At 47.8% G+C, this 25,875-nt stretch overlaps 1 protein-coding gene across 3 annotated transcripts in view; it reads right to left on the bottom strand.

Moving 5' to 3' along the window:
• Positions 1–25,497, bottom strand: part of LOC143371945 (early estrogen-induced gene 1 protein) — a 52,104-nt gene extending 26,607 nt beyond the window's left edge. Inside the window, exons 1-2 of one of the 3 annotated variants that reach the window (XM_076817632.1) lie at positions 25,267–25,497; positions 20,903–21,619 (exon numbers count right to left, since the gene is read on the bottom strand). In XM_076817632.1, coding sequence (XP_076673747.1) covers positions 20,903–21,048 — 146 coding nt within the window. In that variant the 5' untranslated portion in view covers positions 21,049–21,619; positions 25,267–25,497. The remainder of the gene's footprint in view (positions 1–20,902; positions 21,620–25,266) is intronic. The other 2 variants (XM_076817633.1, XM_076817635.1) reach the window with 2 other exon arrangements.
• Between the last annotated feature and the right edge of the window lie 378 nt (positions 25,498–25,875).

Here is a 25,875-nt window from a genome sequence, read left to right on the forward strand (position 1 = left end):
AGAACAACACGCAAGTTTTTGTCACGGTGGCATATTAAATGGCAAGATGGTCATTAATATGCTTCAATATCGCGAGTCGCAGCATAATTTATAACATAATACAACAATTAAATGGAATTAGTCAACTAACCTCGTTAGTCACCTAGCTCCGGTCTCCCCTACTTTTGGGGTCGTTACACGATAATCCCCCTTTAAAGGGCGCCACACTCGCATCATAGGCCGTTCCTAACCGCCGAACTCCTACAAAAGTGAGATGCACTCTTCGAACGCTGCCATAACAATCGGTGGGTGGCTGTTCGCCACGTTCCCTCCGCTGCCTTCGTGCCTCCATTCTAGCCGCACAAAAGCTGCTCTTCGATGTCTATGGATCCTCTTTTTTCCTCTTTTCACAGCGCACGGATGGCCGAACGGCTCTAGCCGCCGCGCGTACGTACCTTTCAATCTTCCCGCGAGCCCGATAGTCGCCCCGCGACTTTAACGAGCGGAGGCTGGTTGTTACCCGGCGCGGCTGAAAAATGGGAAAACTACGGGCAGGGGAGTAATCCAGCTGGTCCCTCGTCCGCCGTTGCCAACGGTATCAGCTTTCAGGACTTTGCCCCGCCGCGAATCCTTTCGTTCGCGAAAAGTGGAACGCCATTTAAATGGAAATACCTGGGGGGGGGCCCGGTCGCAGCTGCGCGGAAACTACGCGCGCAAGGGGGGCCTTTACAAGCAGCGACGGAGGTTTAAACAGGTTCGACTTTAGACGTCTAGACTGGATATTCAATTTTTACGACGGTCCACCTCCATCGAGGCAATCGATAATTCGATGGTTGGCCGAGTCTCATCGAGTCCGTGGGCCGATCCGATGCCATCTGAATAATTCAGAGTTGTTGGGGTACGTATTTACGGGGACCACGTAATCGCTCGTGATTCCGCGTAAACAATCGCGGAGAAGCTAATGGTCTAGTGACCGTGGCGATTCAACGAACCGATTTCGAACGTCCAACATCATCGTCCAACGTCCCGCGAGGAGGGAGTTACGCGCGGTTACCTTTCGGCGATTTTATATTATATAATATCGGCAGTGTGTACGAGAGGCGACGTGTAAGCGGCACAGCGCGACAACGGAGCATTGGAATAATCGGCGGCTTCTGGAATGCGATACTGGAGGCCGTGTCTGCGTAAAGCTCGCCGCGCGAGTTCATTTCTGATAACGCTCGCCTCCACGTGACCGTGGCATGAACACAAAGCCGAATCGATAACTTTCTCCTAATGGTTCCCCGACGAAATTACACGCCGCTGGTGTATCGGAATATCATTACCGTCGCGGTTTCATACCCTCCCCCCCGCTGTAGCGTAGGCGTATCAGAAGAGGCAGGGACGAGGACACTGTCACCAGTCGAATGAAGGGCACTTCTCCTTTAAATAATACTGCGCACACCAAGGCATCCACGACGCAGGAGTAGCATAAAGAAGGCGCAGATCACGCGGCAAGTGCAGAACACTTTGCGAGTCGATGGGGAGTCGTAGATGGAATAGAAAGAAGCGCGGACGAGGTCAGAATTGGCCAACGTTTTCCCAGCGATTTGGCAGGACTCGCACGCTCCAACTCGGCGCGATATGGACGGAGCTCGATCAATCTCAATGGAAAGGAGCAGCTTTCCGATATTTCTCCGAAGAGGAGAGGTGCTGATGAATGAGCAGCTGAAAGGACTCGATGACGTAGGGCACCGGAGCATGGTCGGTGCAGGAATTATTCGCGATGCGGAGTAACCTTGCCAAGGTGGGAACGATTAGCGATCGGTAGCAGGGAGAAAAGAAATCTGCCGATACAATTGTAATTTCCGCGCGGGAAATAGAAATCCTGGCGCTAGGTATGACTTAATCGTTACGTAACCAGCCGATTCCCCGCTCATTACCTGCCGCCGTTCCGCTGCAACCGACTTTCCGTCGAACACGAAATAGCTGCCGCGCGATTGCTCGACATACCTCCAGGTCGCTGTCTTCGAGCTTAGACATTCTTCGCCGAAATACTGGCCGACGCTTCGCGTACTTCCCGCGGCATTGCTATTCCACGAATCAACCACGTCCCCGGGCGAAATCTCGCGGACGGTTTCGTAACGCCCGACGCCGTTCTGCGCCCATAGTTTCGCGAGCTCACCTAATGACCGTGGCGTTAAATATCCCAGCGACACTAAGCGAACAAGCATCCTCGATTCTTCCCAGCTGAAGAACGAGAGTTGGATCGGCGATGCTCCGCTGGCGTGTTTACAGAAGACGCAATCAATCGAACAATGAGGAACATATCGATGTTTGCGCTCCTCTGGGTCGTCACAATACGATTATGCTTTTATAATTAGCGGCACCGTCGCGGGCCCGATGAAACGTTACACAATCGAGCGACCACCGTGCGCGACGCCGCTTAGCCGCCGATGGAAAGGAGTTCTGGGCTCGTTTAACCGTTTCGCCGAACCGTTGGCTATTTACGAGCTGACTTTCGCGAGTTTAACGGGGATTTCGTTCAAGAGCCGTGGATTTATCGGCACTCCATGGGTACGGGACTGAGTTGGGCATTAACGAAATAAAAAAATCATTCAGATAACGGATCGAATGAAAGCTACTTTAACTTCAGATTATTCGACGAAGAAAATTAATTCTTTTATTCGTCGAGCGTTTCAAGTATAACTTTAACCGCAACTTTATTCGACGTCGAATAAGACTTTACAATCGTTCTCCGCGGAGCGTCGTTCTCGGAAAGAAGGCTGGATAAATACGCTGCTAACTTCTCCGTACGCTCTTGAGAATTTGTGGAATCGCGGGTGCGAAACAGATGCTTCGAGGTTCCAAGGATGGACCCATCGGATCTTCCTTTCTTTTCTTGGTTCGGTCGCACGCGGTACGTAGAGAAATTTTGATGCGCGACGCTGATGGCTCGATTTAAATAATTCCCCAAGCATGATCGAAGCATTGGGCGACGGGGCAGGGGCGGGCAGAGGAAGAATAAGAATTCACGCGCCACGACGCTACAGATTGCCTTAAGTGCTTTCAAGTGTCAGTAGCGCGAATGGTGGAACGCTTAAAGCAGAGGCCTGTGGCGCAATAGCGCGCGCTGGCCCAATTCGAGCGAAGATTTAAGCGAAATCGCCGCGCTGGCCACGATACGCATAATTAATGAGCCGAGTTAAGCAAAGCAATCGACCGAAGCCCATTTCGCTTCCAGGCAGAATGTCCCTCCCAAACGATCGGGGGCCTGATTAGCTTGTTACGTGCCGACCAACCTTCGTTCCCGCTTCTCGCCGCCGAATCCTACCGCTCCAGTGGCAAATCGAACGCTTTAACCATCCGCGAAGCTCGTCCACGTATCACCGATCCACTTTCCACTTTATTAATCCACCAGCCTGACCCGATTGCGGCGGGACACTTCGCGAATTTCCTGCCGAAAGCGCCGAGCTGGACGCGGCCTCACAAATATTAGGTCGCCGCAGAAGTGCCTTCGCTTTATTGAACCGGGGTCTTTATTAAAAATCAAAATACAGTGGGGGATAAGAGTATTGGGACACCCTTTGAAACAGAATAACTTCTTCAAAATTGGTCTAGAAAGATTAGTTTACTAGGTGACGTGTTTCGTCTTTTTGAAAAAAAAAAAATGTATTTGGTCGGAATAGCGAAGAAAATAGTGAAGGTCGCTTTTTCAACTTTTTTATCTGTCCCATTCCTTTGCCCGGCACTGTATGTCACTTTCTTTTAATCAAAGTAGTTTCCTTGGCTGCCAGTGACCTTCCCACTTTTGTTTTGATAAAAGTACAAGTAGATGAAATAGAAATTTCCGTGCACCTAGCATCACTTAACGAACTCTTGCAAGTGACTACCTTGGAATATCTGGATTATCTAATCGAAGGTTGAATCGAGTGACAAATGTCCCGTTTAAAGGGTGAAGATAACATGGAAATTCTTTTTTTTTTCCTATTACGAATGCCGAGGTCGCGCCGGCGGGCTTCTGCGCCGCACAAAAGTACTGTTGTTCGCAGAAAATTCCAACACGATTGTGTCAAGCCCGCAAACACACCGCGCAACAGCCCGACACTAGGAGAGTGCAGCCTACGTAAGGTGGCAGTCGGTGCTATTAACGGTAGTCGTCATCGCTCGCGAGCCGAGCCGACGGCGCACGTGCACAGGCGACTCCTTAAACGCGATTCAGAGCCAATTGACGGCGCAGAAAAGTGTTTTCCTCGCTGTCTATCGGCGTTCGAGTCGCGAGGAAGCTGCGCCCGTTGCACAAACGCCACACGGGCTTCTAGCCCAGAAGAATGAATCAAGGAGAGTGGAGTAAACCAGAGGTTAACGGCGAGCGCGCGCTAGGGCCAAGCACGAAAGAGGAATCACGGTGTGGAGCGAGCAGCTGGAGAATTGGGTCGCGGAAAAACGAACGGGAATTAGGGAACAAACAAAAAACGGGGGCCACGGTGGCGGATGAATCGCCGCGATCGTCGAATAGGAAGAAATAAAGAGCGAACGGGTGAAAACGGAGGCCCCAAACTATTTTCGTGCCGTGATACGATTTCTTTGCTCGTACTCGCAGCACGCGCCACTCCGCTCGTCGATTCCAAGCGTTTTACAGGTTTGGAAGCAGCTTCGGCGGGCCGCACTGCGTTCGTTTGAGATAAGAGATTGGTGGATATTAGGGCTGGGACTGTTTGTCGGAGTTTTCGGTATTCGAATACTCGAATACTTCAGTTGCTCAATTATTTGGCGAATACTATTCGAATATCCAAGTATTCGAATACTATTCGAATATTTAAGTATTCGAATACTATTTGAATATTTAATTATTCGAATATTTAATTATTCGAATATTTAATTATTCGAATATTTAAGTATTCGAATATTTAATTATTCGAATATTTAAGTATTCGAATATTTAATTATTCGAATATTTAAGTATTCGAATAGTATGGTGTGAAGTGGGTAAGAATAATTTAATATTCGAATATTTAATTATTCGAATATTTAAGTATTCGAATATTTAATTATTCGAATATTTAAGAATTCGAATAGTATGGTGTGAAGTGGGTAAGAATAATTTAATATTCGAATATTTTACAAGTATTCGAATTCTACGAATAAACTTCGAATATTTGAGTATTCGAATGTTATTATTGGAATAGTATGGCGTGAATTATAAATCAAGTTCTTTAGATTCATTTGTGAGGGTGAAATTTTATAATTTTATGATACTGATGTATTCGAATAGTTCGAAGTTTATTCGTAGCATTCGAATACTTCTAAAATATTCGAATATTAAATTATTCGAATAGTCCCAGCCCTAGTGGATATACGTAGAAGTGGATGCGAGTTGCTGGGTAAATTATCAGAGAAGATGAGTGGTCAATTGGTTGGCGTCCGATTTAAAGAGTCTTCGATTTCTATTTCAAGACTGGTGGATCCTTCCCATGGATTTCTGGATCGTACGAGCGAAAGGTATAGAGGGGAAAGAACCTGTTCGAATACGTTTCGTTACGTTGACGTAACGCGTTACGCAACAACGATAAAAACGAAACTCGAACGCGGCGATACGGTAATCGTGGCGGAATTAATTAAACACTTTCCTCGAAACGCGACGGCCGTAACCCAGAGGCTGCCGAAATCTGAATCACGGTCTTGGAGCAGGATCTTTATCGAATCCCTCGCGATACTTGCCCGGAACCCTTGCTCTTCCTAGTTCCGAGTACAAAAGTATTCGTTCTTTGTCTTCTGTCTCCGCTTTTAAACGTGCTGCCCGCTCCTTTATTCTTATCTGTTTTCCTTAACTCTCCTAGTCATTTTGTCCTCTGTTCCATATTTGTTTGTCGATCCTTTATGTTTATGTTTATTTTCTTGTAACAGAGTTAGGTTGCACTGTTGTGGGAATGCTGAACTTCGCCTATTCGTCACTTAGGTAATTAACACAATGTAGATCTTTTGATGTAATAAAAACGAATTATTATTATTATTATTATGTTGGTAAAATCTCTGGAATCCTTGTTATCTCTATCACGAGAAAAAGGGGCACCTAATTTACTTGCAGCACATTATGAGGATATCCTTTTAACTCCAGGTTGCCTTTCCCTTGAGCAGCGCAGAAAGGCCTCTACTTTCTTTGCGCCAAAGGGTTTACCTAAATAGATAAAAGTAACGCAGTTTAATCCACGCCCCGCCGTACTTCGCAATAAACATAACGCATCAGAGTCTTCGGGATCGCGGAACGAAGTTCGATTCGGACTGCAGACCCATCGATCGATCATCGACAGTCTGTTCAGGCGTTTCGAAGGACTTTGGTACCATTTACGACTCCGCGATTCGCAACACAGAGCCGTCTGTCAGCGATGTATCTCGTCTTCGTTTTCCTGGCCAGTTCTGCACCGCCACTGCGCCACTGTGTTTCTCGGAATCGATACATCGACCAGGCCACCCGATAGCGTAATCACCGATGCGATCGAGCGATTCCAAGGAATGGAAAGTTGAAGAGGTGCTCCAAAGATAACGAGACAAAGCGTCGCGAAGCACAGGGACGGGGCCAGATAGCACGGTTTAAATATGCATCTAGTATTTCGCTAAGAAAATTCAATTAAACTGAATATTCGAGTGCCGGGGAGGTTCGACGCGCGGCCCCTGCTGCGAGCTGCAGAAAACGACCAGCGAAACGAGCAACAAGTGCAGGGGAATAATGTCTCGCGGCTTTGGGCGAGCTGAACCGGAGTGGCTCCATGGAGAATCGTCGGAACAGAACCGCGCGTCGAATTTCGCTGGAGTCAGGCGCACGCAGTCGCGAGGATCGCTGAGATGAATTAATAACGTCGAATCCGGCCGCCATGAAAGCGATTATACCGCGGGCGGATTAATAACGCCGCTGTCGGCACCTCGCTACGAAATAATTAACGCCCCGTGACGCGGGCCGACTTCTCGCGAGTGTTCTCGTTAATGCCCGATGAAACGGAATTTTCTGCCGACTCGGGTGCACAATGGGAAATTAATCCGTGCCGTTAACGGTCGCTTTGGTATCCTCGGAACGAAAATAACTGGTCACCGCGGAGAGAGTTCGAAGTGGCCGAGGAACTGTAAAGTATTCCGCTCGCCTTCCGCCGCTATGTGTCCCCAAGGAATTAGCAGTCGCAGCTGCGAATGAACCTGTCGCGACTGCTGAGACAATACTCGTTATGTTCGGAGTACAACCGCTGAAGAATATTGTTGACCTGCTGGCGGGACTCGAGGGCTCTCGTGGACGGTGGAGGGCTGGAGAACACTACTGGGACACCGACGCCAGTTTCAGATTTTGCGGGATGGTAAACTGCGTGGGTGGAGCTACGCGCGCGAAATCCGATATTTTTAAAAAGCGGTAAAAAACAGTAGGTAATACGTGTTTGAATTTAGTATACCTAGTTACTACTATACTTGGGGAACGGTGCGTACCTGCCGCCAATATTCCTCAACAGAATTCTGTTAGGGCTTTAGCCCTTTAGTTTGGAAGAGAGGGAACCCCTTCGCGTGGACACGGATACCCAAGTGTGCCGCATCTGCGAAGGAAAATTGCAGCTGACACACTACGGTGCCATTCCTTCTTTCTGTTTTTGTAATTACTCGGGTTCAAAGAGCGCGCTTACGGCTTACGCGGTACCGTTTGGCGAAGTCCTTCCAGCAGATACACACAAGAGGGAAGAACAAGAGTGCGAGCTATGAGAATAGCCGAGTGCCGTCTAGAGAGCACGTCGACCGAAAATAGCTCCCTCCTTTTCATTTAAATAGCGGTTTCCCGCGAACCCTGCTTCGGAACACGACGAGGTAATCGAGAGCTCGTTGAATCCTTCAATCAACTGTTATGTTCGTTCGACGATCCTTTTCTCCTTTATCGAGGGTTTGTGTTTTGAATTTCGAAGAAATGTTTAACAGGGACTTCGAAGCTGACGGGGGCAGAAGCTTCTCAGCTAGCAGAAGAGCGACGTGACGCGCGGGGAGATGCGCTTTTCTTCGAGGCAAGGCAACGAAGAGACGTCTCGGAGAAGGTCGCGGAAGCGTTTCCATTTCGTTAAAGCAAAGCGCTGCCAGGGCGCTCGCAATTCCCTGAAGTGCTGGCCCAAAGAGTTTCTCGTTCATTTCAGGGAAACAACCCGAGAACAGAACTCCTCGAAACGCGACACAGCTGACTCCGGTGATGCGCTTTAATCGCGCGAGCTCGCCTGGGCGACCTCTCCGCTTCAACAAGTAGACGTGCTCCTAAGTTCCGCGCCAATGTAATCCATGAGCCTAACTTCAGCCGGGGAGCCGTGTATCTTTGGTCGCGAACGATCCAGCGTGGTGAAACCCCGATTAGGGCAATATTTTCTAGGGCAACTCGCTCGCCAGCTGACTTAGCACGTAAGGTTTCATCTTCTGGGAAAGACTCAACTTCTCTCGGGTAATAATCCCGTCTAGACCAGCGAAAAAGTCGATGATCTTGCTTGAAACAATAATTGCCTCCAGCATGAAGAGATGCGCGATGGCAATGACCATATTTTTAAAGAAAGCTTTTTCTATTAGAAATCTTGCGTGGAGTAGAACAGTGTTTCCCAAACTTTTTTCAGTCGCGATCACCTTTCATAATATTCAAATAACCTGCGACCCCACCCTCCATATAAGATAAGGTAAATTTAATAAGATAAAGAAAAGATTAAAAATAGGTATTTTAAAATATAATTGAGGACCTTGCAGCAGGAGGGGTGTAGCTCCATTTTGGACAGTTTCTGAGTTATGGTGCACGTTTGACGCAAATGTGATAACAAATGAGCGACTTATTGAAAATAAATAAAATTAGAAATATTAATAGTAATTGAAAATTAATTGAAAAATACATTTTTTCACAGAACCAGTAGTAGTTATTGAGTTGATAAGTTCTTATTTCCATTTTTGGTGAAAAAAATATTCTATAATAAAAATATTAATATTTTATATTACTCAAAAGTAGAAATTAAAACTCATCGACTCAATAACTACTACTTATTGTGTGAGAATCTGTATTTCTCAATTAGCGTTACCTTTTCAATGTTAAGTCAAAGCAATAATTTTATAAACAGTTTTGTTCTAATTTACTCGAATTTGATGAAGATGGAGCCTGCAAGGTCCTCGATTCTAATTTAATAATATTTGTGGTGAAAATCCCCAAAAAAACCGTGGCTATCCCCCAGAAAACACTTCATTGCCCACAAGTTGGGAATCAATGGAGTAGAAAAGAAAGCGTAGCGTTAGAAAGAGTTTGGACTCAGTGACATCATGCGGAGAAGCTCGACCTGTCCCGTGTTAATGAATTTTTTTCGTGCGGCAACGATTACGCGTCGAATCCAACCACCTTGCACTTTCGCCGCGTTGGGTAACGGCCGCGTAAAACTCGCATAAAGCCGCGGCGGTAAAACGCAAAATCAGAGACAGGGCTCCGTGGGAAGAAGCCGCCGTCAACTGTCCCGTTGGTGGACCGAATAAAGGAGGGCAACACGTGTTCCGCAGCCGACGAAACGATCAGGAACACGATTCAGCCTCGCTCAGTGGGCCAGGGAGGCAGCGGCGAGCGAAACGGCGAATAAAAATAGGGGGATCGATCGCGTTGCTCAACGAAAGCGAATTGTTACAGAGGAGAATTTCGTTCGGAAGTTCCGCCAGCCTCGAATTTTAAATCCCATTCCGCCGGAGGGTTTCCTCGAAACTCTCAATGATGGATAGTTCCGGTGGGCTGAACTTTCCCAGGGATTGTTCGCGGAACGAATGATCAATCTCACTTTCCCGGCGCTGGCCTTCGCTATTTTAAAAGCTACTCCATTTTTTACATCATCGGAGCTCGAATGGCGTATTTATAGACGATAATGATTCCCGCGTCCAATCGAGTCGCGATGCCAGCAGCGGCCACAATTCACGTGCCACCGACGCGATCGAACGAATCGAACGCATCGATCAGAGGCAGAATGTGTAGCGATATTGGCGAACGAATGCGCTGAATCGACGCGAAATGCCTCGGCAATGGTAAAAATAGCCGTCGAGTGGCGATGATATCTAGTGTTCGCTGGCGGGTGATATCGCTCGGATCTGACCAGCCGAAATAATTGAGAAAGCGCGTCGAATGAAAACGAGCCGATGTGTTTCCACACAGTGAGATTGATTAAGCACACTGTATCAGCGAATCCACCTATTAAATCGGATCATAAACTACGCACGCCCGCTTCATGCACCAAAGATGGAATGCCTCGTTCCGCACACAGGAATCCCCCAAACCCTCGCGCGATCTCGATCGAGCGATCAAGATCCCGCGAAACGCGATGCTCCGCGGAGAGACGGAGGAGCGGAAAGTGCTCGAGTCTCGTTGCCAGAGTCACCGAGGCTTTTCCCAGCAGAGATCGTTACTGAAAACCCGTTCCGTGCAAGGAAGCTCGTTATCTACCGTCTGCTGTGGCGCGAGAGGGATGCGGAGAGAGTTAAACAGCAGGAAGGGGTGTATGTGCGCCGCGGCTAACAGCAACACTCGAAATCGAGTCGAACGCTGCACAGCGGGGGCGTGCGTGTACGTCGGACTAATCGATAAGTTTCTCCATTGTCGGCTAAACAATGTCTAGCGCGCGGGTCGCCGGGGCATTCGCAGATTTTGTGGAGGACCGTCCACGATGGATCGAGCCAGGTATCCAATCCTCTTATTCACGGTCCTGGCCGAGGAAATTGAAACCGATAGCACGTCGATCAAAGCTGAAATGCAATTGTCGCCGGTATCGTTTGAATGAAATCTATTCCGAATCGGCTGGGAAAGCTATCAGAGGTGGTACAATATTGTGCTGGTATCACTGATAGTTTTACTAGGTTTTTTAATGGGTTATTTAATAGTGCGTAGTATAATTAATATTATTTTAAATTTCCTGTGGTTCTGGTTTTTTAATTCTTGGTTTTAGTAATTCTATGATGTAAGAGTTGCTTTATGGATTGATAATTTTTGAAGAATAAAGATTTATTTTGAATTCAATTTAACTTATAGATAACTTTCTGTCATTTTGAGGGTCGGTGAGCTTTCTGCGTAACTACTTAGGCCCAACTGTGAAGCCGAAGATCGTTTTACTACTTAGGCTTGGACGTGTACAACAAATCAAAGTTTACTTCGGTTTCTTTCTCTACTTTCTTTGCAGGATTTACCAAAGGATTTACCCCTATATAAATAAATAGATAAATGAAATTACCCTTTGCTTCAAAGCCCCCAGCCTACCCGCTCACGAAAGTCAAAGCTTGAGGACTCGAAGCACGTAGCCGCGCATCCCGAATATGGAAGGAATGTTTGGGAAACGGAGCATGTAGCGAACGCGAGCGGCTTTTCCCCAGAGATAAATCATCAGCATCGGAATTTGCGTGGGCCGCGGAGCATCCCAGCAACTTGCGCCCCGCAACTTTTTTCCCCCGGATGCAGAGCGAGCCCCGCTAGGGGCAGATTCGTATCGGTCCGAGAGGCGCGTACGTTGAGAGCCGACCAGGGACGGAGGTATCGGTCAAGGTCGCGCAATCGATGCTGGAAACGCGCTCGGTCCAAATGGTGTAGCTATGGCAGCTTTGGCAGCGGGCCCTGGCCGACGCGTTCCACCCTTCGCCAGAAGGGACGAGACAAACGCGTTCTTCTGCGCGCGTCCCCGCGATGGTCAGCCGCTAGATACCGAGCCCCTGAGCTTCTCCGCGACCCGAATTTCATCCCCCCGCCCCTTCGCAACGATCCTTTCTCGCGCCGCTGGAAGAAGGGCGTACCGGGAGAGGAGCGAATCCATTACCTGGAGAACTTTGGTCCTCCAAGGACGACTCGGGAGTATCCGGGAGCCGAGGCGCAGCGGTCAAGGTCGAACAATCCAAGCTGATTATCCCACCCGACACTGTGCAACTATTTGGCATTGCACTTTGGCGAGACGCGACCCTGTCTGACCATCGCAGCGCATTTGCTTGCTGGGCTAATTCACTACCCTCGATTTGATGGCACGCGGGTCGGGATGGGGAGGAAGGCTTCGGTGGCCGTCTGAACGCAAGTTTTCGCGAACAGGGTAAAAGCGGTGGCTGAGTGGGAGGGTAATCTTCTGACGCAACAAATGAAATTCAACGGGGAAACTCGAGGGCGGTGCGGGATACCGCAAACGTTCCAACGGGTTTGATGAATATTCAGGGAGCACGAGGACCCTCGAACGGGGCGAACACATCCCGAAAAGCCAGGTCGGCCTGTGGATTCGCGCGCTTGTTTGCGCTTCGACTTTTCCACCTCTCCGCGCCCATGTGGAAAATTGCGGGAAAATGGATGGAGGATGCGTTAACGAGGGAATCCTATCGACGATTATCTTTGAAGGTTCAGTGGACACTTCCCAAGGCTTAAAACGCAAATAAGCATACTGAAATTTTGGTAGGTACTACATCATTTTCACTGCGCACGTATTAACCAATTCCCTGTCTCTTTCTTTTTGTACACGTCCAGTTTCTTCTTTGTATTTTGATTATAATATAACACTTTGCTACGTAATATAAAAATCAACATTTTTACATTTGCTGCAAGTATCCTATCATAACATTGCATCTTTTGCGAGTGTACTACAAGTGTCAGAATGCATCAAATTCTCATCCTTTTCCCTCTTTAATACATGTTAGTTAACTACCAATGTTCCCCCCAGTTTACGGTAGCTGAAGCTTTCGCGGCTAAGCCCGTTAACTAAATGGAACAAAAGTAGGAATGAAATTTCCCCAGAAGAAAGAGGGAATTATGGTATCCTCTGAAGCAAGTGCAATTGACCCGAAACGCTAGCAAATCGTCATCTTCCGCGTATACCGAAGCAATGGAATAACTGCCGTGAAATGAACGTCTGGTCTACTTCCGCGTATCGCGAGTTTCAACGGGGAACGAGCGTTTCCTAGGCGAGCGCGGTATACACTCCAGAGACCCCGTGGATGCGAGGAAGAGACGTGGCACCTTCTTCAGGAGCGGGAGCGGCGAGCATCGTCCAGGTCCACGGGAAATTGGAGGAACAGCCGCGGAGGATCGGCGTGAACGAGGGGCAAAAGAGTAGGGCACGGGGTGAAAAGGGAAGGTGAAATAGAGACGAGGAGCTAAATGTGGGGTAACAAGTTCTGCCTCGAAGCTCCTCGTGCGGGAGTATTTACGAGCAACGAGACGTGAATCGCTACGAGAAGAGCACAAAAGGGATGAAGAACTCGAAAGACATTAATCGCGACGGTGATCATCAAGCTCCTTCTTCCAGCTCCACGAAACGCTGTTACTGTTCGCGAGGCCTCGCTGCCAGTCTCGGAGGATCCCTTTAAACGGGAGGAATCGAACGCGATTAATCGCCTCGGGAAACGTGAACCGTGACTACGTTTCGAGTTTCTAGAACCTAGGGGATACTTTAACCTCAGTGACATACCTATGGCAGAGCACGCGGCATTCCGAGAACGAAATGAGACTTGAAGAATCCCCGCTTCAGCGCTCTTTCCTCGCCACTCGCGCTCAGTTCAGAATTTAGCAGCTACTCGGTATGTTTACTCCTGCCTTTTTTATTCAGCTTACAATTAGCGAACAAGCGTCGTTGGACGCGGAAGAGGGATTCCGGAATACCAAAGGGCGGGCTCTGGGCGCAGGCGAGCTGAAAGCGCGCGACGGGGGCACGGAAAACGATCGGAAAATGATCGAGCCGGTTCAGGGCAACGGTTCTGCCACCGAGGAGTCGTTCTTCGGTTCGGGCGGATCGATCGAGGTCCAACGATGAAATATCCTGCCAACTCGGCCACCCGAACGCCCCGACTCTCCCTCGGAATTCTCGCGTGTCGGTTCGCGGAACGGCGCGACCGAGGGAAATGTAGGCTAAGCCGTGCGCGTCCCACCCACGCCTTTTTTCCCTCTCGCCGACCCCGCGGAAAAGCTGAATGAAGAGGGAACTGCCGGGAGAGCGCAGCCGCGAGGCATCGGGCAATTTCAAACGATCGAGCGGCCCACCCACGCCGAACGTCGCCTTTCCTAACCGACGCTCGCCTCGGACACGTGATTTCCTGGGGACACCGTCCGCAGTCGGCCAACGCTGCTGATAGCTGCGATCATCGTGATTAATGGCTCGGCCACGAGCCTCGGGGTACATTAGATAATTCAGCGACGACCTCCAGTCGTGTCTCAGAAGATCGGCGGCCGGTAACAATGAGAAAGGAGGAGTTTGAAACAGTCGAGGGTTCGACTGCGGGGGTGAGAATGAAACCCTTCGTGGGAACTACAGAGAGACAGCAATGATTACGTCGTCCAGATGGATGAGATTGCACAGATGAGATTAATGGGTTAATCCTAATGGATCTGCTTCGAATTTCAACGCGGCTGGGTCAGTGGAATTCGTTCGCGTGCCGTTCCGCCGAGGATAGGTACTAAACGCGCGAAATTTCACCGATGCGTTTAGGTATTCGGTGGTGAAACACGTCGAGCAACGGTTGGCCGACTCTTCTGCATTTCGTTCTGGAGGCTAGCCGCATTGTAATCGATTCTACGCAGCGCTCCATCGCGTAAAAGAGCGAGCGTGGGTGGACTCCTTCCCCGTTAGACAATCTGGCGCGGCTTTCGGTCAGCTTCGAGGGACACGGATTGCTTTGCTTCGCGGAGCGTCTTCGATGATTCATGAAACGCGATTCGTGTCGGGGAATGAAACAGGGGTATTGAAAAACTGGACCACACCGCGGAATTTCGATGGTGTTACTCTTTTATAGTCACATTCATCTGGATTAACTAGGCATATTGGAGCTGAGGCCCATTTCGTGATCCGAGAGTACCGTTCGAAGGTTTTTAGACGACAGACAAACGCACAAACATATGGCTAAACTTTCTGTTTTAGACATTAAGGTTCTTCAATAAGTTCGAGTTTAATAATTAAGGCCGCGAGCTGGAAATATCTCCTGAATCTTGCGGTACACATTCGTAGGTTCCCGAAATCAGCGATTCTCGCCCTTATTCTGCGATCTTTAAGCGTTTATAGCTCAGAGCAACGTTAACCGATTTAGATGAAACTTTCAGCATGTATAGAACTCACTTCAATCTACAAACGGGATTTTTCTGAATTTTCATTGCAGACTCAGAAAAAAAATTTGAAAAAAAAACGACCTTCGCTATTTTCGTCGCTATTCCGACCAGTTGCATTTTTTTTCAAAACGACGAAACACGTCACCTAGAAAACTAATTCCGCCAGCTTCTAAAGAAAAACTCAAGTGGTTTGGACCAATTTTAAAAAAGTTATGCGATTTTAAAGAGCGTCAGCTTGCTTCCCGATGCGACTGTATATAGCCCTGAGGAACAGGGAGCCGCGTGACGAGAACGAAGGGCAGCCTACAAGTAGCAGGCTCGAAGAGTTAGATAGCCACGCGTGTCGAGTTATATCTACCAGGGCGATTAGTGCGTCGGAACACGTTCGAAGTCACTCGTGTAACGGCGACCCCTCGACTCGATAAAAATCAGGGTGAAGCTCCTCGTAATACGCACGATCCCCCTCGTGTAACGCGGCTCGTGCTGTCCCCCTGCACCCCTTCGCGCGCAGCAAATATGTGCACGGTTATACGATCCAATGGCGGCTGGCAGGGTGTACGTATATCGACATAATCGTTCCCGTGGATACACGCAGAAATATTCCGTGGTTCGGGCCCCGTAGCGTTGTAATCGGGTGTTTCCTCATCACAGCGGATTGAAGCGGTGTCAGGTCCTCCGCTTCCACACACGGGGCACACCGGACGACAGGACATTGTCCATTATCTCTCGCCCTCTCCCCCCTCGCCGTCTCTCCATCGGCCGACCTCTGCTTCTCCCTATTCCTCCCCCTTTCCCTTTCTTCCTCTGCAGCCCGCTGCGGCTCGCACACGTCTCCCCTCGGATTTCTTCAGCGCGACCTCCTCTCTCGATTTTCGCGCCCGCCGCGAATCAGGACGAGAACGAATTAACGCGCACTTTCTACCCGCTATCTGCCGCGAGAAGAATCACGTTTCTCTCCGCGGACGCTTCCCACTGTCGCTTTTCGTCCGACGGTGACTTTCGACGCGCGTCCCGCGCCAATGACCGCGGACAATCCGCGATGAATGGGAGAAGAGAACGATCGGGACACCTCTCCGGTGATTTCTAATTCGATGCATCCCGCGCGCCTCTGGCCGACCAACTGTGCTCCTTTCGCGAGAGCTTCCACACGTTCCTCGGCTTTCCACCCCTCTTGTCTTCATTAGCGACTTTCTTTCTACTTCGTCGCTTCTGCCACTTGACCGCGGCGGTTTTTCCCATCGCCCCTCGTCTGCATTCTAATCTGCTGTTGCGTTGGACGTTGCGGGTTCTCGTGACCGGGCGCCTTACATTCGAGCCCCCCTGGTGGCCGATTATTCCGCGGAAGGTCATGGTTCAAGGCAGAGCAGACGGTTACCGGGAGACCGACGCTCCATTCTGGCGTTAAATCGAAAGGCTTATCTCGATCTGATTGCGCACACGCCCACCCCTGCTCCGCGATCGCCTGCTATTCATTTCTCGCATACCCGGGGATGAAGGAGCGCGACGCTGGCCAAGTTGCTTCGATATCCTTCGAAGCTCGCGGGTCTTATTAGCGCCAGCTAACCCCGAGATGCATCTGTGGCTCGACTCGAGGAGGGTACGGTAGACCGGGGCAAGTTGGTTCGTTCATTTATTTTGTATGGATTTTCTCAACTTTTTTTCCCTACTAATACACAAAAGTGAAACGTTACTCCTGTTCGTCCTTCTTTCACGCCTAAACTAGATTACAGATTAGATTATTTTATGGGCTATTTATTATTTTTCTTGTAGGCTTTTCTATTTTGGAAACAGGGTAACGGGTCGGCTAGTTTACAATGTATTAAAGAGGAAGGACCGAAGTGTATTTCAGCATGTTTGTTGCTAAGTAATTAATTCAAGCAAAAATGATAAAAATTGAACACTGAGAAACGTATCAACTTGCCCCGGTCTCCCCTACGCGTCGGGAGCAGCGAGAGAAATCTCGTAGAAACTTAAATCGTTCTCGCTGACACAGATCCGAACGAATCGTGTTTCTCGCCTGGATGTCTTTACGCGTCTAACGTTTTCACGAGCCGCGGCGAATCGCGTGGGGGACAGGCGAAAAATCCGTTCCGGCGCAGTAATCGCCTATCTGTGTCTGCGCTCAGAGAAACTAGCTCGGTGAAAAGCATGGGAAAATGTAACGAGATCGAGATACGCCGGCGGCGTCAGGAAATTTCGTGTCTCATCGATTTAACGAGATTGCTGAAAAGGCCGAGCGAGCCTCCTTTCGCGGAATCCTCATCAACGAGAAGTCGCAAATGGCGATTGTTCCACTGTGGCACCCTCCCCCCGCTCTTTCAATCAATCAGACCCGATCGACGGACCCGTAGGCAGCGATCAATCATCCGTGGCGCGGGCACAGCCGCTTCGATACGCGCGTACAGTGGCTGTTATCGTTGCACCTCTAACGAACCGATCGACAACTCTGCCAAAACATGTCCGACATCCAAAAATCTCGTCCGGCGGCCACTTCCCTGTCCCTCTGTAACCCAGTTCCTCCGAATCTCCTCGCCGCTGGAGGTCCTTTCGCGAAGGTCGGCCACGTGGAGAAGTTTCGCGACGAGTTCTCTCCACGGGGCGGAACCGGGCGACGAAATTCGGCGGAAGGTCGCGAGGATCGATCGAAGCTGTGGTCTGGAGCCCGTAGAATGCATTTGCGGGGTAATAATTAATGGCGATAATAACGGGGTAATAATTAATGACGAATAATTGGGCGACCCCGTCTAATTAAACGGACGAGGGCTGTGCGATCCGTGTCGGAAAAGGGCGGAGTTCGCGAGCGGAAGATACGCTCGATAACGGGATTCTAATTCCCGCGACACGGAGCCGGAACGGGGCTGCTCTCTCCAGCGTCCAATTCCGAGAGAAAAGCGAAGCGTCAGCGACTACCGATCGCGAAATAATAAAATCACCGAGGCCGACGCTCTGGCACCGGTCCAGAGGACTTCCGGTCTTCCCTGCTCTCGCAAGGCTCTCTGAAAAGTTGCACGACGAGGGAACAATATACTCCCGTACGTGACTCATTCTCAGATCTCGCTTTCCCGCGGATTCGCATCGATCTCGTTCCCTGCCAAGGGATTACGGATACGTGCACCGAAACTGACCGAACTTCGATAAGTTTCCCAGCCTTAACAAGATTCCTTCTACCCTGTTCTGTAGGCTCCGCTAATTTTTACAGCCTGCCGTTTAACGAGCTCGATCTCAGGGTCCGTTATCGATATTCAGTTGCAGAAAATAGTAGGCCTGTTATGTTCTTCGTAATGTTTTGCTTTTAGGTGTAATGCTTGTCTCTACTATGTATTGGTTACTACTATTTTTGGTACTAAGTGGGTCTTATCTGTGCAAGATAAGAAAATAAAGAAATAAGAAAATAGAGAACTGAAGAACTAAAGAAATAAAAAAATAGAGAACTGAAGAACTAAAGAAATAAAGAAATAAAGAAATAAAGAAATAAAGAAATAAAGAAATAAAGAAATAAAGAAATAAAGAAATAAAGAAATAAAGAAATAAAGAAATAAAGAAATAAAGAAATAAAGAAATAAAGAAATAAAGAAATAAAGAAATAAAGAAATAAAGAAATAAAGAAATAAAGAAATAAAGAAATAAAGAAATAAAGAAATAAAGAAATAAAGAAATAAAGAAATAAAGAAATAAAGAAATAAAGAAATAAAGAAATAAAGAAATAAAGAAATAAAGAAATAAAGAAATAAAGAAATAAAGAAATAAAGAAATAAAGAAATAAAGAAATAAAGAAATAAAGAAATAAAGAAATAAAGAAATAAAGAAATAAAGAAATAAAGAAATAAAGAAATAAAGAAATAAAGAAATAAAGAAATAAAGAAATAAAGAAATAAAGAAATAAAGAAATAAAGAAATAAAGAAATAAAGAAATAAAGAAATAAAGAAATAAAGAAATAAAGAAATAAAGAAATAAAGAAATAAAGAAATAAAGAAATAAAGAAATAAAGAAATAAAGAAATAAAGAAATAAAGAAATAAAGAAATAAAGAAATAGAGAAATAGAGAACTGAAGAACTGAAGAACTAAAGAACTAAAGAACTAAAAAACTAAAGCACTAAAAAACTAAAGAATTAAAGAACTACAGAACTAAAGAACTAAAGAACTAAAGAACTAAAGAACTAAAGAACTAAAGAACTAAAGAACTAAAGAAATAAAAAAAAAATAATTAAAGAAATAAAGAAATAAAGAACTAAAGAAATAGAGAACTGAAGAACTAAAGAACCAGAGAACTAAAGAACCAGAGAACTAAGGAACCAGAGAACTAAAGAACTAAAGCACTAAAGAACTAAAAAACTAAAGAATTAAAGAACTAAAGAAATAAAGAATTTCAGTTTCATTTCCCTCCATTTTCATTTCGACACTGAATCGAGGGATACCTTTTTCCTCTGCATGAATCTCTCAGTTACGATGAATATCTAATAACTAATGGAACTTCCCCGCTTAGTTAAATAAGTAAATAGATATCGTGGCCCGGGACGCGTTAATTCCTACAGTTTAGATAGGTACCTAATTGGAATCTTCGAGGAGGAGGAGTGGTTCTATTCTTTGGGTTCCTACGCCCCTACCGAACGCCTTCAGATGTATTACGAGGCCGTTAAGGCGAATAAAAGGAAGTAAAAGGGCATCTCCTTTAACCGAGCCACGTCCGCCTGAGTACGCCGTAGCATCGGAAACGGTTTACGAACCGTCGGCGGAATTTATGTCGCGTGCATCTCGTACACGTGCGGGAAACGTTATATTCCACTCGTCGAAGGGTGCACGATGTCGTGCATAACGCGGTCGCAATGTAAATCGTCCCTGGATATCGACCGACCATGAACGGAAGATAGAACGCAACCGAGTCGCCTCCGCAAGGGAAGACGGGCGAACGAACACGTAATCGCCGCGGTTAAGCGGATAAAACTGAACTCTCAATTGTCAGAGCCGTGGATGCGCTTGCATCTGGCATTTCCATACCTGACGTCCCGCGTAACTTCTAATTGGGCTCGACGAGCGAGCGAAGATGATCGAACTCTTTGCATAAATTGTTCCGTTCATGGATGTACGCGGTAAAAAGACATCGTCATCGTGTAATATAACGATTAGCCAACTGTTGCTTGGTAACGCCTAAGCGACCATCCGCGTTTAACCGCAGCCGCGATCATTTGAAATTTATCAACATGTTTGGCAACGATTGATGAGCTCCAGTGTAAAATGCATCGAAACTTTCCTTCACTTCTTCAAGCATCTATTACAGAACAGGTGTTATTCTCAGAGAAAGTGTCTTGGGTACCTTGAATTGCCTACTCCAAGCTGCATCTCGCCTGAGAATAATACCTTTTATAGAATAGACAGAGGATTTTCCTTAAAATACTAATTTTGTGGCCCAAGTTAACCCAGCGGTCAGTCACCCCATTTGACGGTCCAGGATCCATGTTCCTTTCAACTTTCATTCTCTATTACCCCCAATCTAACTCCCACTCTCCGATTTCTTCTACCAATTCGTCGAACTTCCAAACAAGTAATCTCTAGCGAGACAAGAGGCGGGGCTTTAAAGAAGCGGTTCTAACGAGCCGTAGAGGTGCACCGGCACGCGATCTATTACGTCGCGAAAGGGAAAAAATTCCCGTGCTAAATATACCCCCGTCGTCGTCCGTATTTCCGAGTACCTGCCCGATAATAGCGAGCACCCACGTCTGCCGAGGTCTACGAGCAGCGTAAATAAACTATCGTCGCGACAGTTTTCCCTGGCGAGTTAGTTCGTTTAGCCGAAAGCGGAGATACTTAAGCTTTCGTCCAAGAATGGCGATACGACTATAAAGCTTAAACGTTCGATGGATGGAGTTTCGCTTACCGAGTCGAATGGTCGACGAAGGAGCCGCCGTCGAGGAGTCGCAGCTTGGCGAACAGCACCGCGTTCACGAACGGCACAGCGGTCAGCTCCTCCAGGTCCACCTCCACCGAGAATTTGTACTTCTTCTTCTTCATCATGAAGGCCATCTCACCGCGACCGGGACGCACTTCACTTTGATCGCGTTTATCACACGGCCGAGCACTCGCTGCCGCGGTGAATCGGGGATGAGAGAGCGTTCAGCTCCAGCTTCGAGCGAAACTGTACGCGCGATGGGGAGACCGGCGATCTTTCGGCACACGACGCGCGTCAAGCAACAAGGATCGCGCACCGCGCACGACCATCAACGCGGGGCTTCGCCAGTAATAATCGCGGCTGGACCCTCTTGCAGCGAATCGTCCACCAGCTTTTACCAAAATACTTCTCCCCTATTTCGCGCTACTACTCGGCTATAAGGCAGTTCCAAGATTCCACCCCTTTTCTGATTTCTTCCCTCCTTCCTCCCCCTGCCGCTGCTGTATCGTTCGGCGACGATCCCCGAGATCAGTCGCGCCGCGACGGATCCGACTCTAAGATCTGGTCGATCCCAGGCGACGAGACTGAACGCTTGAAGCCCGCTGAGCTGATCTCCGTCGAAGCCTCGTCGACATCGTTCCCCGTGATCCTCCCGACGCTCACAAGCAGCAATTACCCTTGTACGCCATCCTCGCCGTGTCGAGGCTGCAAATTAAAACGACGCATCCGTTAGAAAAAAAAAAACCCCCGAGACCCGCGCGTCTGCGTTTTTTAACGACACCTGCGTGATAGACCAAGGGTCGTGGATCGAGAGAGTTTCCTTATAGGAGCGTAAAAACCGAAACGATCGACCTTTACGGACACAGCCGTGTTTGATTGCATCTCGTTAACTCGCCAAACGACTCGCAGCGTGCACGATTTAGAAAAACGGCACTCGCGTCGACCTCTTTACCGTTGTGCCTACCATCTCCCGCGTTCTGCTTCGCGAGCGGATCAATCCAGCTTTCGGTCTGACTTAGCCTAACGCACGAGCGTCTACCGTGTTGCTAAGCTTTCAGGGCCACGCCAGGTACGGCCCGAGATTTATGTTCCAGCTGCAACGAGATGATGCGCGCCGCGGCAGGCAGAGCTGGCCACGCAAGCGCGATTGTTTTGAGAATGGTAATTGCGGCTGGAAACGCGAGCGAGCGAAAACGAACGCGCTCTTCCTGGAGTCGAGTTTCAAGCTACAAAGTAGGTGACCGCAGCAGCCATCGAGGCGACTACCAGGTCTCTAGGAGCACGATGCACTCGACGAACGAATTATTAAACGCCCTCGGGCGTTCTTTCATGAATCGCTCTCGATCATTAACACAAAATACTACGCGCTACGTAACTAGACTCCGCGCGAGGTACGAAAGTAAAGGTGTCGCAGGCTAATGCCTCTACGATTCAACGTAACTCACTTTGGTCAGATTCCTCTTAAGGGGAGGTTCTGGTCTAGAGCCCCAAAAAATAGGTGATATTTAGGAATTAATTAAAGGAAAACTACTATATATAATTTAATGGGACTTGTTGCATTGTATTAAGGATGTCTTATGTTATAGAAATATATTTTTTGTTTTATAATTAATCAGTGCAAACAGCCCTGGGGAGTCGTTAAAGTTAAGGCGTCAAAAAATTGATCCAAATCGGTGGGACCTGTATCTCTAAAAGTTATTATCCGATTCGACTGAAACCTTTTTTATTTTGAAGATTATTCTTTTTTCTAGGGGGGGGGGGGACTAAAAAAAATTACAAAACTGACATTTTTTTTAGAAAATAACGACACTTCACGTTTGAAATCACTTTTCCCTGTATTTTTCGTCCTTTCAACGCCTTTAAAAATTATAAATTTTCAACTTTTTGTAATTTTTTTTAGTCCCCCCCCCCCCTAGCCAAAAGAATAATCTTCAAAATAAAACAAGTTTCAGTCGAATCGGATAATAACTTTTGAAGATACAGGTCCCACCGTTTTGAGAACACTGTTTCGAGAAAAACGCATTTGAAGTTTTACGTGAGCGCCGAGTAGCCGGTTGTGACCCATGTATTTGCCGCGACTCAAATGCCTACAACTTGGGGAATTTTACGAATTTCAACAAATCCTTTTAAACCCGTATTCCTAAAAGGTTGAACATTCGAAAAATGAAATAAAAGAAAAATCGACATTTAGACCAGAACCTCCCCTTAACGTCACATCTGGTCAAAACCGCTGGGGATGGAAAGTAGATCAGGACTGATTACAAATCAAATACTGATGATACCGATCTAATCTCTAGAGATAATAGCGCGCAACACCTGCGACTTTACACGCCCTGTACGATGCCAGGCAATGCCACAAGCTCTGGGAATTCGAAGCACACAGTTTGAATGGAGACTCTGGGTTTCTAGAGTTATCGATGCGACGGTACGTAGGGACTTACAGGGCCGGCAAGTGCACTGGAAGAGATCACAAAGGCGGTCGCGGATTGCTCGTTAGCGAAAGTTTCAACGAGACTGGATCGCGAGGAGCAAATTAAACGCGATCCGCCGAAATTAATCCGAAGCTCCAACAACCTTGAGCGCGCTGGAAACGCGAACGGCACACCAAGTCCTCCGCAAAGAGGGAAATTACACTGTCAGCTGGAAGTGGCATTAGAATATTTATACCCGTCGTAAAGTAATCGGGAGGAGAATTTAATTTAGACCGATAAGATAAGGGCTTTTTTAGCAAACGAAAGTGCTCGGAACGTTTCCTGCGATTGAAGCCGCCTTCCGCTCTTTGCAACGCCTTATTGTTATCTTTTATTTATCACAGAAATAAATCGACAGCCACGTAAACGTCCCGCGTCACGGAAACGCCGATCTTTTCGATCGTAATAACAGAGGATGCTCGCTTATCGATGAGTCACGTCGATAAGATTGACGAAGCAGAATGAGAATCACATTTTGGATTATTCTCGGCGGATAAGGAAGCACTGCCGCCCAGGTATATCCGTCGTCTTTGTTCGCGGGAGCATTCTCGATAGCCTCGCGTCGATTATTTCCTAACCAATACCGAAACGAGTCGAACGTTGACAATGCGATAATTCCCGCTTTGTGGCCGAGAATAAACTCGATTGAGAAAACCGGGAATTAATCGGAACTGGTGGGAGAAAGTACTCTACTATCCGCAAGCTGATTTAATGGAAACGGGAGAAACCAAGGTCAACGGTGTTTTTCTCGAATCGAATCATACGTTCTTAAAGACTCGTTTAGTAAATAAAGTCAAACTTATAAAACACACGTCTCATATTTCCTTTCCGCCTAATTAAACGACACTGATAATTAGTCCTCACATTTCTCGATTACGCGAACCATCTGTCACGTGACTGAACTCTATTCCGCGTGAAGGCAAGTTTATGCTTGGAAATAAATCGAAAAGATACGATAAATTTTTTACTCCGAGAAAAATGCAGAACCGAGACGTTTGCGCGGTCCACTCTGTACGACGTAGAAATTTTCACATCGACACGGATCACTAGCGATCGTATTCTGTCGAGATATAACCTCTCGTAAAAAAAAACCGCGAAACGAACCCGCGAGTTTTCGATGTTATTTCGGGCGTAGACCGAGAAGTAACGCGGCCGGCTAGAAATGACGAGTGAATAATCGCGGTGACATTTTCCACCTGACATTGAGCTTTTCTAAAGATAAAATTACTTACGCGGGTCTAAACACCAGCGATACACCGTCCAGAATTGGTCTGTCCATCCTTGTCACAGATTCGGGGACACTGATTTTTGAACTCGTCGATCGACATCCTGCTAACGACACGATCCCTACCACTCCTCGCTAAACGGCTTTATCAGCGACAAACGAGACGCATCGCACCCGTATCGCGTGCTCCCGTTCAAACTGTGTACGTACACCTGCTTTTTCCCCTGCTCGAGTGCCACAGGCAAACAGTACGTGCGTACATACTCGAGGCAACGCGTCGCGTAACGTCAAGATGCTATTCGACGGTTTCACGGGTTTTAAAGGGTCCATTGAGAGCACGAGACAGAGCCGGGGAGAGGAGGAACGGTTCGCGAGCAGGCGATACGATGCTTCACAGAAATACAAAGCTATCGCCTCATGATGGCAGGTGCGGGACAATTTCCGTTCTTGACTTTATAACCTCTCCTCTCGTCTCTCCCTTGACGTTTCGTGCCAGCGTACGGCCCCTGACCCGTGAACCTGTCAAATCTCACGGCGGCGGTCTCGGATGCTGACGGGATCGCGGTGGACCGCGAGATTATAAACGACGACAGATACGCGACGCCTCCGAAAAAGAGGCAAAGGGGAAAAAGCCGTGATCTCTGAATGGTACTCACTCGTCTTCGACTTCGTCCCGATTCCCGTCGATGCTAGCCGACCTCGCACATCCTCACACTTTTCATGATCACAAGCTCGGCCACCTCCGGAAACACGATATTATAACGAGCCTCGATGCGGGAGACCGAAAATTTTAAGGGGCACAGAGAAAAAAAACGTTTCCTCGCATTCGACGGAACGGAGGTCGTCTGTGGACTGACGCGTCTCAACTCCAACTCGCTGTCCGACGCAGCCGCGCCACCTGCCGGCGAGTCGGCGCAAGCTGTCCCTCGAGCGAGGATCCTATTGGCCACAGCAGTAACGCGCCATGAACGTGACGAGCTATCTGATTGGTCGACGTTTGGGGACAGTTTCCAGCGCGGGTTTAAGCCGCTCTGTCGCTGCCGTCGTATGACTTCCGTTTCGTCAAAGAAACGGGCGACGTTTCCTCCAATTAAAACGAACGTTTGAAAAGAAAAGGTGCCCCAATGAATATAAAACGTTCGCGACCTGCTGTCACGTGAAATGTGACTATAGATTTCGAGATGTTTGCGTGCTACGCGTCGAGACTGTACCATAGGCATTCATAACTTTTTCGAATTTCGCTGTCTACTTTACCGGCAACGTTT

Source organism: Andrena cerasifolii, chromosome 8, assembly GCF_050908995.1.
Source record: "Andrena cerasifolii isolate SP2316 chromosome 8, iyAndCera1_principal, whole genome shotgun sequence".
NCBI classification, from domain to species: domain Eukaryota; kingdom Metazoa; phylum Arthropoda; class Insecta; order Hymenoptera; family Andrenidae; genus Andrena; species Andrena cerasifolii.